The following is a 12856-nucleotide window of genomic DNA, read 5'->3' on the forward strand; positions in this document are numbered from 1 at the left end:
GTCTCTACGTGTGTTTGTTGACAACAGGATTATAACCTAAACAGGACACGTCAGCTCGTCGGTATGGTAACAGTAACAGGTGACTGTTGCTGCGTGCGTCTGCGTCTGCCCCGAGTCTGAAACAGCGGCGGCGTTAATGAAGCAGCGTCAGGCCGCTCACCGTCAGTGAAACGCTCGGTGAAATCACCGATTAAATACGGCGAGCCGCGAGCGACGTACAGCCTGTCTCACCTGGTCGAGGCAGAGCAAACACCCGCTGCAGCGACCCAGTTCGATTCCACCTGACAGTCCCTTTGCTCCGCCTCAATCCGGTCACTCTCTCCCCCGTCTCTCTCCAGCTGTCCTTTCAAAATAAATGCATCAAAAGTCCGAAAATAATAAAATCTGAGTCGGTGCTTGGCCGACCGGGCAAGTTGGCACAGGTTCTACCTGCCCACCGGTAATTTTTACTTGCCCCGGGCAATCGGGCAACTGTTAATGTCGAACCCTCTAATTCTCCCAGAAAATAAAGCTGGAAATGAAAAATATAAATGATCAATATCACTGTTATTGATCAGATGAGAAACTGTGACCACCCACCCCGAAGGAAGTAGAAACAAGTCAGAAGGAACTTGGTTGTAACAAGAGAGAATAAAACCCTGTTTGATTCCCTCTAGAGTGTCTGAAGGCGCTGGGCCACATGGACGCAGCAGCAGACAGCTACACTAAGGGCGTATTCACACCAGGAAAGTCCGATAGTTCACTTGCTTTGGTGCGGACTAAATTTTTTTTTACTTGGTGTGGTTTGTATTCACATTGCATTTTTTCACAAGTGGATCAACTTTGTAAACAAAAGCACGTGTGTCCCACAGTCGCTCAGTCAATGGATAAAAATGATCAGCGTACTCAGACCAGGGTTTTTTCTGCATTATAAATTTTGAGGCGGCCGTTTGTACGGAGAGATCAGCTGATCCGCTGCTGTTTACTTTCTCTCCGAGCGTCTCCGCCTGCAGATGTTCAGATGAGGGAATACCTACGCTCCTCGCGTCAGGAGCAAGTTGATAACCAGCTTTGTAACCGTGTTAACTCGGGCCGGGGCTTGAGGTTTTGTTAAGCTGGAACATGAACACAAAGCCTGGCGATGTTGAGCCTCCTTCGCAGTACAGGACGGAGGAGTCGGTGTTTTGTTTTTTTCCCCCGGCTTTTATTTTGAAAGGACAGCTGGAGAGAGACGGGTAGGCTACGTGGAGATAAAGTGAGGGGGGACGTTCATCTATCTGAAGCTTTCAGGCAACATTATCACCCCTAAAAATACTATAGCCTATATATTGGTGAGAAATGAACGAGGAGGAGGGGGAAAAAAGACGTGTAAACGGCTTATGATTTGTACCCGTTTACATGTTGACGTCTGGTGCGCTAAAAAAAAAAAAGAAAAAAAGGACGGCACAGCAAAAAGCAAACAAAAAAACATAATCATTCTCTCAGGATGAAGAAGTTTAAAAAAAAAAAAAAGAAAAAGATCCTTAACGGCTGTGGGAGCGTCCTCTCCAGCATCTGATAAATGTTTTCCACTGACCAGATATCCAGGAGGCAGCGTGTCTATCTGTGCTCCATGTCGACCCACGGCTCATTGTTGATCATTTCCACATTGTCTGACAACAACGGAAGCCTGTTGAATCCAAAAAGGCGCTTGGATTTTGCATTTGGTTCGGGAAAGGTTCGGTTTGCATTCACACTGTACGCAAACCGCACCAGGGTTCGTTTGGGACTCTGGTGCGGATCAAACAAGTGGACCGAGTCCCAGCTGCAGAGGTGGTCTCGGTCCACTGGTTTGATCCACCAGAGTCCGCTGGTTTGTATTCACACCTCCCCAGAAAGTCCGCACCAGAGGAAAAGTCCGTTTTAAGCGGACCAAACGAGCCTGGTGTGAATACGCCCTAAGAGAATAAAACCCTGTTTGATTCCCTCTAGAGTGTCTGAAGGCGCTGGGCCACATGGACGCAGCAGCAGAATAAAACCCTGTTTGATTCCCTCTAGAGTGTCTGAAGGCGCTGGGCCACATGGACGCAGCAGCAGAATAAAACCCTGTTTGATTCCCTCTAGAGTGTCTGAAGGCGCTGGGCCACATGGATGCAGCAGCAGACAGCTACACCAAGGTGGTGGAAATGGCCCCGCTGCACCTGGAGGCCCGGTTGTCCCTGGCAACGCTGCAGCAGCAGCTGGGCCGCACCGACCGCGCCCTCAAGGCCCTGGAGTCGATGTACGACCCCGACACGCTGTCACAGGACTCAGCAGCTGCTCAGAAGGCAACAAACCCTGTTTCTATGTGTGTTTACTGCTCTACAGGGCCGTTGCTAGGAATTCTGGGCCCCTTAAAGAATACTAAAGTGGGCCCCTCCCCCTAACTTTTCCACTTTTTTTCTTAGACTACGTATGTATTATCATTTATTATTTAGCCTACTTTGTTTTGATGCTAATGCAGCATTACACTGCAAAACTCAAGTATATTACCAAGAATATTTGTCTTATTTCTAGTCAAAACTAATCTCATTCTACTTAAAATAAGACTCATCACCTAAAAATTAACTTGTTTTTAGACACTTTTTACTCCTTTCAAGCAGATTTTCACTTGAAATAAGTAGAAAAATCTGATAGTGGAGCAAGTTTTTCTTCCTTATTACAAGCACAAAAAACTTACTTTCACTGGCAGATTTTTCTACTTATTTCAAGTGAAAATTTGTTTGAAACAAGTAAAAATGATCTAAAAACAAGTTAATTTTTTTTGGTTATGAGTCTTATTTTAAGTGGAAAGAGATTAGTTTTGACTAGAAATGAGACATTTGGACAAGAAATAAGACAAATATTCTTGGAAAGATGTTGAGTTTTTACAGTGTACTATGAGTATTAGTCAGGGTCTTATGCAGAATAAATCAGTCATACAAAGATTAGACTACTGGGGTTTTTTATGGGCCCCACTGGGCGCTGGGCCCCTAGAGTTATCACCACCTTTCTCCCCTGTACAACGGCCCTGGTTGTGTGTGTGTGTGTGTTCACATCTCTGTGTTGTGTGTGTGTGTGTGTGTGTACTCACATCTCTGTGTTGTGTGTGTGTGTGTGTGTGTGTGTGTGTGTGTGTGTGTGTGTGTGTGTGTGTGTGTGTGTGTACTCACATCTTTGCGTTGTGTGTGTAGGAACTGAAGCTGCTGCTGCATCGCTCCACGCTGCTGAAGACTCAGGGACAAATCCCAGCGTACCTGGACGCTATGATCACCATGATCTCCATGCTGCTGAAGGTACCACACAAACACACTCACATGCACTACTGTACTGGTACAACATGATCATATGTTAACAAAATACCTAAACCGTGTGTGTGTGTGTGTGTCTGTGTGTGTGTGTGTGTGTGCGCTAGGTTGCCATGCAGCGAGCTAAGGTGTGCGTCTGCACTGCAAACATGTCGGGTGAGAATCACCTGAAGCTGGTCAAAGTTGAAGACATGACGGAGATCGCTGACCATGAAGCTGCTTATCTGGACAACACCGGTACGTACAATATAGTAGAATATAGTGTATATAGTAGAATATATTATATATAGTAATAATATATTATATATAGTAATAATATAGACCACATTCAACAGGAACCGACTCAAACTAGATGAAAAAGAAAAGCTGAAACCGTTGCTGCGTTTACATGCGCACAATTTCTTAATCAGATTAAAAACTTGAGGATTTGAAAATCTGAATCCAGTGTTTCTATGTTTCTATGGAGGCGCAAAATCAAATAATCTGATCAAGTTTTATTCTACAACATAGTATCAGGGCCACATTGACAAATAAAATAATCACAAACTTCAAACACAAACTAAAATTTCGACTTTATTCTCGTAAATTTGCGACTTTTTTCTTTTTTCTTTTTGACTCGTTTGAGTAAAATGATCATTTGTGTTTAATTTTTATAAACTACTGATAACAATTTTTCCCAAAAATTACAACTGGTCAAAATAACAAATGAAGATGCAAAGAAAACAAGTTGATGTTCATTTTTAAACAACAGACCACTAATGTTTTAATTTAGGAAGAGTTCAGATTAATATCGATGGAAATATAAGTTTTAATCCTGCAGCAGCAGTGATTGATTATTTACTGATGCATAATAGTTCTAAGATTTAAAATAAAGTCAATAATGACATGTTTTGTGTTCTCTTTGTATTTGGAAAATTATCAAAAAACAAGTTGGTACCGTGACAACACTAATAACGTTATATAGCATAATGTGACTTTATTATACACTCATACTGTCTTGTAGTTCTGCAGGAATTTCTTCTCAAAATGCATCAGATTGATGCTTTCAAATATGAAATATTCAACATTTTCTTACGGGGGAACATGACCCCGGACCCCCGTAGGGGGGTCGAATCCTTCTCACCTTTTCACCCACGACCCGTTTTCATGTCTGACTTTATTCTCGTAATGTTATGACTTTTTTCTCGTAGGAAATTTACGACGTTATTCTCGTAAATCTATGACTTTATCCTCTAAGTCTGTTTTTTTCTTCCCTCAGTGTGGCCCTAATACTGGGTCGTATTATTCTCCTCTTAATCGAAACACAACTTCTTTCCGATTGAGCTCAATCAGATCAGAATCTTCCAATCGACGTGTTCACACGATGCGTTTTTATTGGGATCAGCCCTTTATTCTGAGTGTTGGTGTGTATGTGAACACAGCTCATGTCTGGTCCGTGTCCCAGGTAAAACCAACGTGCTGTCTAAAGAGGACTGGTGGCAGCTGCTGCTGAGCTGCGTGGCGACGCTGTGCGACGCGCGGCGCTACGACGAGGCCGAGCTGCTGGTCGACTCGGCCATGGAGTTCTACTCCTTCTACGACAACATCCCCCGCAGGAAGGCGCTCGAGTTCCTGGGGCTGTCGGCCACCGTGCTGGACCACAACCACTACAAGGCCTACAACTATATACGGTAAACAACCACGGTAAACAACAACATACAGTAAACAACCACTACATACGGTAAACAACCACTACATACGGTAAACAACAACATCCCCCGGAGGAAGGCGCTCGAGTTCCTGGGGCTGTCGGCCACCGTGCTGGACCACAACCACTACAAGGCCTACAACTACATACGGTAAACAACAACATAGGGTAAACAACCACTACAAGGCCTACAACTACATACGGTAAACAACAACATACAGTAAACAACCACTACAAGGCCTACAACTACATACGGTAAACAACAACATAGGGTAAACAACCACTACAAGGCCTACAACTACATACGGTAAACAACAACATACAGTAAACAACCACTACAAGGCCTACAACTACATACGGTAAACAACAACATAGGGTAAACAACAACTACAAGGCCTACAACTACATACGGTAAACAATAAACAACCACTACAAGGCCTACAACTACATACGGTAAACAACAACATCCCATACAGTAAACAACCACTACAAGGCCTACAACTACATACGGTAAACAACCACGGTAAACAACAACATCCCATCATGGCCGCTGCTTCAGGGTTCTTAATGATCCTTAAAAAGTCTTAAAAGGCATTGAATTCATTAATCTATAATCAAGGCCTTAATCGGCATTAAAATGTCTTAAATACATTTTTCAAAAGTCTTAAAAGTGTTAACACATGGTAAGTGGTGCTTTATGGTTGTAATTAGTCTCCAATCTCTAAATAATTGGTAACATTCTGACATAGAGAAGTTAGTGGCGGCCGTCAACGCTAAATCTCTCACCGCCTCCAGCTCCAGAGTCAGTGACTTTTTTCCCCCAATCATTCATGTAGCAGTCACTTCACCTTGGACCACAGAGGAAAGATGGTTAAATTGTCCCTATAACTCTGTGATGTAATAGATGTGGTGACGGTTTTTGTGTGTTTTTTTTGCATTTGTGTTAATTGTGAAGTCGGTCTTAAATTTAATTTCAAGTGGCTTTAAAAACATCTTAAAAAGTCTTAAATTTAAGTTGGTTTAAGCTGTAGGAACGCTGTGCTTCTAACAGGCTTCCAGGAACATCAAGCTCAAGTCTCTTCTCTTCTCAACAGGAAAATGCTGATGGAGAATGTGGATCTGCCTCAGCTGTGGAACGTTTTCAACCAGGTTAGACCATGTTCATGTGTCCACAAGTCAGAGATGTTCATGTATCCACAAGTCAGAGATGTAGCTGTGTTCATGTGTCCACAAGTCAGAGATGTTCATGTGTCCACAAGTCAGAGATGTAGCTGTGTTCATGTGTCCACAAGTCAGAGATGTTCATGTGTCCACAAGTCAGAGATGTAGCTGTGTTCATGTGTCCACAAGTCAGAGATGTTCATGTGTCCACAAGTCAGAGATGTTCATGTGTCCACAAGTCAGAGATGTAGCTGTGTTCATGTGTCCACAAGTCAGAGATGTTCATGTGTCCACAAGTCAGAGATGTAGCTGTGTTCATGTGTCCACAAGTCAGAGATGTAGCTGTGTTCATGTGTCCACAAGTCAGAGATGTTCATGTGTCCACAAGTCAAAGATGTTCATGTGTCCACAAGTCAGAGATGTTCATGTATCCACAAGTCAAAGATGAAGCTGTTAATGAAGGAATCCTGCTAACGACCGACTGTCTCTCCTCCTCAGCTGACCATCACCTCGCAGCACCAGCGCCACCATCGCTTCAGTCTGCGTCTGCTGCTCAAACACCCCGACAACTACGCGCTGTGCGTCCTGTGTGGGCACAACGCCATGGTGTCAGGCAGCTTCAAACACGCTCTGGGTACAACATCTACACGCTACACGTTGCACTACAACGTTTACACGCTTTACGCTGCACTACAACGTCTACACGCTGCACTGGTCAATCAAGTCTTTCAAAAAACTGATAAAAAGCGTCTGTTCTTGTACCACGTGATTACACGCACCCTATACGGCCCCTTCTTGTCATAGAGGCACCATTCAAGGACCCTCGGAAAGCAGAAAACCTCATGATTCAGATACAGGTTACGGCTCGTCTCTATCATAAACGGTTCAGAAGTTGTTTAATGTTTTGTAAAACACTCGTCTTTAGAGGGTTAAAACAGCTACGCTCTATTTAAAGCCATTTTTCTCACTTTTCAGTTTTTTGGTCATAATAGATTAAAATGTCCATAACTTTTGATCTGAGAGGGATATCTCAGTTATTCAAACAGTTATGAACAGCTGACAATTTCCAGTTTATGGAAATATCAAAAAATGAAATGTCAAAATCCCACCATGTGAAGGGTTTTCCCAGGCCACCACACATATACAACCACAACGCTAGATGGGAGGAATTCCTACGCAATGTCCCTTTAATGTCATTTGAATTCCTACTTGTGTTTCTTCAGGCCAGTACGTCCAGGCCTTCCAGACTCACCCCAACAACCCGCTCCACAGTCTGTGTGTGGGCCTCACCTTCTTCCACATGGCGTCTCAGAAGTACGTCGCCAAACGACACACGCTGGTGATGCAGGTAAAGAGTTGGAACATGAAATCCTTCGGTGCTTTCTCACACAACAACACACAACAACACACAACTATTGTCCAGAAAGGTGTTAAACACTTGAAACGGCCGTGTGTTGTCAGGGCTCGTCCTTCCTGCAGCGCTACGTGGAGCTGCGGGGCGTCTGTCAGGAGAGTATGTACAACATGGGCAGAGCGATGCACCAGATGGGGCTCACACATCTGGCCGTTCATTACTACCAGAAGGCGCTAACGCTGCCGGGACAGAAACTGGAGGTAAATGCACTTTAGCAGCGATGCGGCTAACGCTAACGCTAAGGCAAGCTAGCATATGAAAACGTGGAAAATTAAGCGAGTGAGTCGTACGACGGAGTATTAGGACCACATTGACAAATAAAAAAAATCACAAACTTCGAGAATAAAGTCGTAGATTTAAGACTTTATTCTCGTAATGTTTTGACTTTTTTTCTTGTAGGAAATGTACGACTTTATTCTCGTAAATTTATGACTTTTTTCTCGTAGGAAATGTACGACTTTATTCTCACAAATGTACGACTTTATTCTCGTAATGTTATGACTTTTTTCTCGTAGGAAATGTACGACTTTATTCTCGTGAATTTACGACTTTTTTCTCGTAGGAAATGTACGACTACACTTCCATTCATTCTTCTGTTTCTCCTTCATCTCTCCCTCTTCTTGTTCTTCATCTCTCCCTCTTCTTGTTCTTCATCTCTCCCTCTTCTTGTTCTTTATCTTTCCCTCTTCTTGTTCTTCATCTCTCCCTCTTCTTGTTCGTTCAGGGCATCGATGACGACCAGGTGGACCTGAGGAGGGAAATCGCCTTCAACCTGTCGCTCATCTACCAGACGAGCGGCAACATGGACGTGGCTCGACAGTACATCAACACCTACTGTGTAGTGTGAGAATCTACATCCTGCCTGTACCAGTACACACCTGGAACTATTCTGAGAAAGAAGAAATGCAGCAGTTAAGAAGAAAATATTGTTTTGGTTTGTATTGAGATTTATTATGAGCATTTATTACTTCTGTGAAGGGGGTTATGATTTCATGTCCATTCAACCAATACAGTTCATCTCATCAAACTGTTTATCATACACCTGTCTTGTGTAAGGTGTGTGTATTTAAGTGTATTATTAAATTATTTCATCTATTTTATTTATTGATAAGTCATTCTGTTGACGTATTGTGTATTATGTGCAAATACAGAATACTTTAGAAATGAATCAGTTATTTTCACAGCTGCTTTTCTAATAAAAAAAACTCACTTTTTTACACAAGTGATGTTCTATCCCATTTTGCAAAGACAGCTTCATTTTTAAGTTAAGGTTTAAGTCGAGTTTAAGTTTTATGATATATTGCCTTTGTATGACAATGCTTTAAAGGGATAGTTCACCCAAAATCCAAATTTCACTCCTTATCTACTCACCCTCATGTCGACTAAGTCCTCCGTTCCTTCTCCTGAGATGACATGAGAAATTGTTCCGAAAAAAATTAAATAAGTCTATGTTTTAACTGATTCCAATGCCAATATCAACTATGTCTGTTGATTGCATGATAATCGTGCAGACAAGCTATTCAAAATTTACATTTTTATTTGAAACATAAATGTGGAAACTAAAAGATAGAAAACATTGCCTAATCAACCAAAAAATTCCACGTCCCCCCTGCAGCACCTCCGCGGCCCCCCTAGGGGTCCCGGACCCCCTGTTGAAGACCTCTGCCCAGGGCCGTTGTGTAGGGGAGAAAGGTGGTGATAACTCTAGGGGCCCAGCGCCCAGTGGGGCCCATAAAAAACCCCAGTAGTCTAATCTTTGTATGACTGATTTATTCTGCATAAGACCCTGACTAATACTCATAGTACACTGTAAAAACTCATCATCTTTCCAAGAATTTTTGTCTTATTTCTTGTCCAAATGTCTCATTTCTAGTCAAAACTAATCTCTTTCCACTTAAAATAAGACTCATCACCTAAAAATGAACTTGTTTTTAGATAGTTTTCACTTAAATTCACAATAAGTAGAAAAATCTGCCAGTGAAAACATGTTTTTTGTGTTTGTAATAAGGAAGAAAAACTTGCTCCACTATGAGATTTTTTCTACTTATTCCAAGTGAAAATCTGCTTGAAAGAAGTAAAAAGTGTCTAAAAACAAGCTGCTTTTAATATGATGAGTCTTATTTTAAGTAGAATGAGGTTTGTTTTGACTAGAAATAAGACAAATATTCTTGCTAAGATACTTGAGTTTTTGCTGCATTAGCATCAAAACAAAGAAGGCTAAATAAAAAATGATAATACATACGTAGTCTAAGAAAAAAAAAAAGGAAAAGTCAGGGGGTTAGGGGGCCCATTTTAGTATTGTTTCAGGGGGCCCAGGATTCCTAGCTACGGCCCTGGTTCTGCCGTGAACACAGCGGAGGAAACGTGGAGCAGCGGAAACGGGAGCGGATGTGAAGAGAAGAGTCGCTCCCATGGATGAATCAGGTCCAGACAGATAAATAAGAGATGAACTCCAACACAACGGAATAAAAAACACCTCACGCTGCATTTGGGAGACGGATAACGGATATTATTATTTCGCTAAACAGGACAAATTAACGGCGTTGACAGTCGGTTGGAGTAACGGTTACTGTTACCGAGGGGCTGCGGTGCTTTTACCCGGGCTGTGAAGCCTCTTACCCGGGCTGTGAAGCCTGTTACCCGGGCTGTAAAGGGGGCTAACCCCCCCTCAGTAGCCATGGAGGCTCGGTGACCGTACGGAGGAGCTGTCGTCCATGATGAAGCCGCTGTCTTGGGAATATTTCACCGTCTTCACTGCGTTATTTAACGACGTTTGTTTTTTTAAACCCCCCGTTTAAAGGTAAGCGACGTGCGACGTTAAAAAAAAAAAGGAAAGAAAGAAAAAGTGTTTTGTTTTGGTTCATTGTGAGCAGCTCGGACTCGGTAGCTACGTTAGCAGCCTGGTTTGTTTGCTACTATAAATGTATTTACGTCTTTTGTTTAAACGCAAATGTATTGTAGCAGAAGTTATTTCGAAGCTAATTAGCCTGTTGTGGTGTTGTGTTGTTGCTGCTGGTTTCAGGCCTGACACTAACAATAAAAACACAGCCAGAATAAATGATAACGGTGTCGTTGTGTCATTGTGTGCAGGTGTCAGGAGGAGAAAATAACGAAGGGAAAGTGATGATAGTAATGTTGAACCTGTTGGGTAATATAAATGATAGCAGCACAACCAGACCATCCCAGAATAGCTGGACGGCTCATGTTCAGTTTCCTTCCTAACAGCGTCATGGACCTGACTGACTGGGATCTTTAAATAACACATGACTCTATAGCTTCATGTTGGTTGATTAGCATCTTATTGTGTTTGCTGCAGCTCACTGGGGATAGAAAGTAGTCTGGATGGATGTTTGTTTCTGCAGCATCCTCACAGCATTAGGGCTGATACAGGTGTGTGCAGCTGGGAGGAGGAATGCTGGAGGAATGCTGCTTCTCCATCTCTTCAGCTGGGAGGAGGAATGCTGCTTCTCCATCTCTTCAGCTGAGAGGAGGAATGCTGGTTCTCCATCTCTTCAGCTGGGAGGAGGAATGCTGGTTTTCCATCTCTTCAGCTGGGAGGAGGAATGCTAGTTTTCCATCTCTTCAGCTGGGAGGAGGAATGCTGGTTCTCCATCTCTTCAGCTGGGAGGAGGAATGCTGGTTCTCCATCTCTTCAGCTGGGAGGAGGAATGCTGGTTCTCCATCTCTTCAGCTGGGAGGAGGAATGCTGGAGGAATGCTAGTTCTCCATCTCTTCAGCTGGGAGGAGGAATGCTAGTTTTCCATCTCTTCAGCTGGGAGGAGGAATGCTGGTTCTCCATCTCTTCAGCTGGGAGGAGGAATGCTGGTTCTCCATCTCTTCAGCTGAGAGGAGGAATGCTGGTTCTCCATCTCTTCAGCTGGGAGGAGGAATGCTGGTTCTCCATCTCTTCAGCTGGGAGGAGGAATGCTAGTTTTCCATCTCTTCAGCTGGGAGGAGGAATGCTGGTTCTCCATCTCTTCAGCTGGGAGGAGGAATGCTGGTTCTCCATCTCTTCAGCTGGGAGGAGGAATGCTGGTTCTCCATCTCTTCAGCTGGGAGGAGGAATGCTGGAGGAATGCTAATTCTCCATCTCTTCAGCTGGAAGGAGGAATGCTAGTTTTCCATCTCTTCAGCTGGGAGGAGGAATGCTGGTTCTCCATCTCTTCAGCTGGGAGGAGGAATGCTGGTTTTCCATCTCTTCAGCTGGGAGGAGGAATGCTAGTTTTCCATCTCTTCAGCTGGGAGGAGGAATGCTGGTTTTCCATCTCTTCAGCTGGGAGGAGGAATGCTGGAGGAATGCTAGTTCTCCATCTCTTCAGCTGGGAGGAGGAATGCTGGTTTTCCATCTCTTCAGCTGGGAGGAGGAATGCTAGTTTTCCATCTCTTCAGCTGGGAGGAGGAATGCTGGTTTTCCATCTCTTCAGCTGGGAGGAGGAATGCTGGTTCTCCATCTCTTCAGCTGGGAGGAGGAATGCTGGTTTTCCAGTATTCCTGCTCAAAGACACTTCAGCAGGGCAGGTGATAGGTGATATGTGATGTGATGTGAGATGTGATGTGATGTGGGTTTGGGTTGTGCTCGAGTCTGGATCTTTTAGCATTTAGGGAGGTTTTTAAGTGTGATCAGTCTGTTTTCCATTAAGGGTTTAATGACTTACCCTGATTCACATCCTTTATTGACAGTGCTCCTACATTTCCCATAATGCAACCCAGTGAGGCAGGGCGAGTTTATGTGCTTGGCCCATATTACACAGCATCATGTCAACATCCTGTGCACTTAGACCCTCACATCCACTGATGAAAAACTCCTAAGAAAACCCTTGACAGGGGGAAAAAGGAAAACCTCAGGGTGAGCAAAAAAAAAAAAAAAAGGGAAAACCCCAGGGTGAGCAAAAAAAAAAAAAAAAGGGAAAACCATAGCTTTCGAATCCCATATCTCCAGTTTGTAAGACAGGATAGAGTCTATACTAACCAAGGCATTGCTTTTTTTTTTTTTTTACCATTATATATTTTTTTAATTTTTCAGATACAGCAGAGACAACAACAAAAATGACTCATCATCTGTTTGATTCATGACATGACATCATTTGTCACTGCCCAGATCTTCAGAACAGTGGCTGCTGGTTCCATAGAAACAATTTCCAGAAAGTCTTTTGATTTCCTCACCTTCCAGTTGATAAGAATTCTGCATTTAACTGAAGGGAAAGCTAAATCCAACAGATATTCAAGTCTTTTTGGAGTTACTCCATCTATCTGTTTCCCCGTAGGCCCACTGCTGGGTCCAATGGAAAGTTAATTTTGAATAATTATCAT

At 43.2% G+C, this 12856-nt stretch overlaps 1 protein-coding gene across 1 annotated transcript in view; it reads left to right on the forward strand.

Annotated features, from left to right (window-relative positions):
• The window catches only part of gtf3c3 (general transcription factor IIIC, polypeptide 3), a 39205-nt gene extending 30589 nt beyond the window's left edge, over window positions 1-8616 (forward strand). Inside the window, exons 11-19 of the mRNA XM_085802831.1 lie at window positions 2083-2285; window positions 3171-3272; window positions 3392-3521; window positions 4729-4954; window positions 6066-6120; window positions 6631-6766; window positions 7356-7480; window positions 7594-7746; window positions 8271-8616. Of these exons, the coding sequence (XP_085658957.1) occupies window positions 2083-2285; window positions 3171-3272; window positions 3392-3521; window positions 4729-4954; window positions 6066-6120; window positions 6631-6766; window positions 7356-7480; window positions 7594-7746; window positions 8271-8393 (1253 nt within the window). The 3' untranslated portion in view covers window positions 8394-8616. The remainder of the gene's footprint in view (window positions 1-2082; window positions 2286-3170; window positions 3273-3391; window positions 3522-4728; window positions 4955-6065; window positions 6121-6630; window positions 6767-7355; window positions 7481-7593; window positions 7747-8270) is intronic.
• Window positions 8617-12856: the final 4240 nt, after the last annotated feature.

The sequence above is a fragment of the Trachurus japonicus genome, chromosome 2 (assembly GCF_045865225.1).
Source record: "Trachurus japonicus isolate A0001 chromosome 2, Traja_1.0".
In the NCBI taxonomy this organism is placed as follows: domain Eukaryota; kingdom Metazoa; phylum Chordata; class Actinopteri; order Carangiformes; family Carangidae; genus Trachurus; species Trachurus japonicus.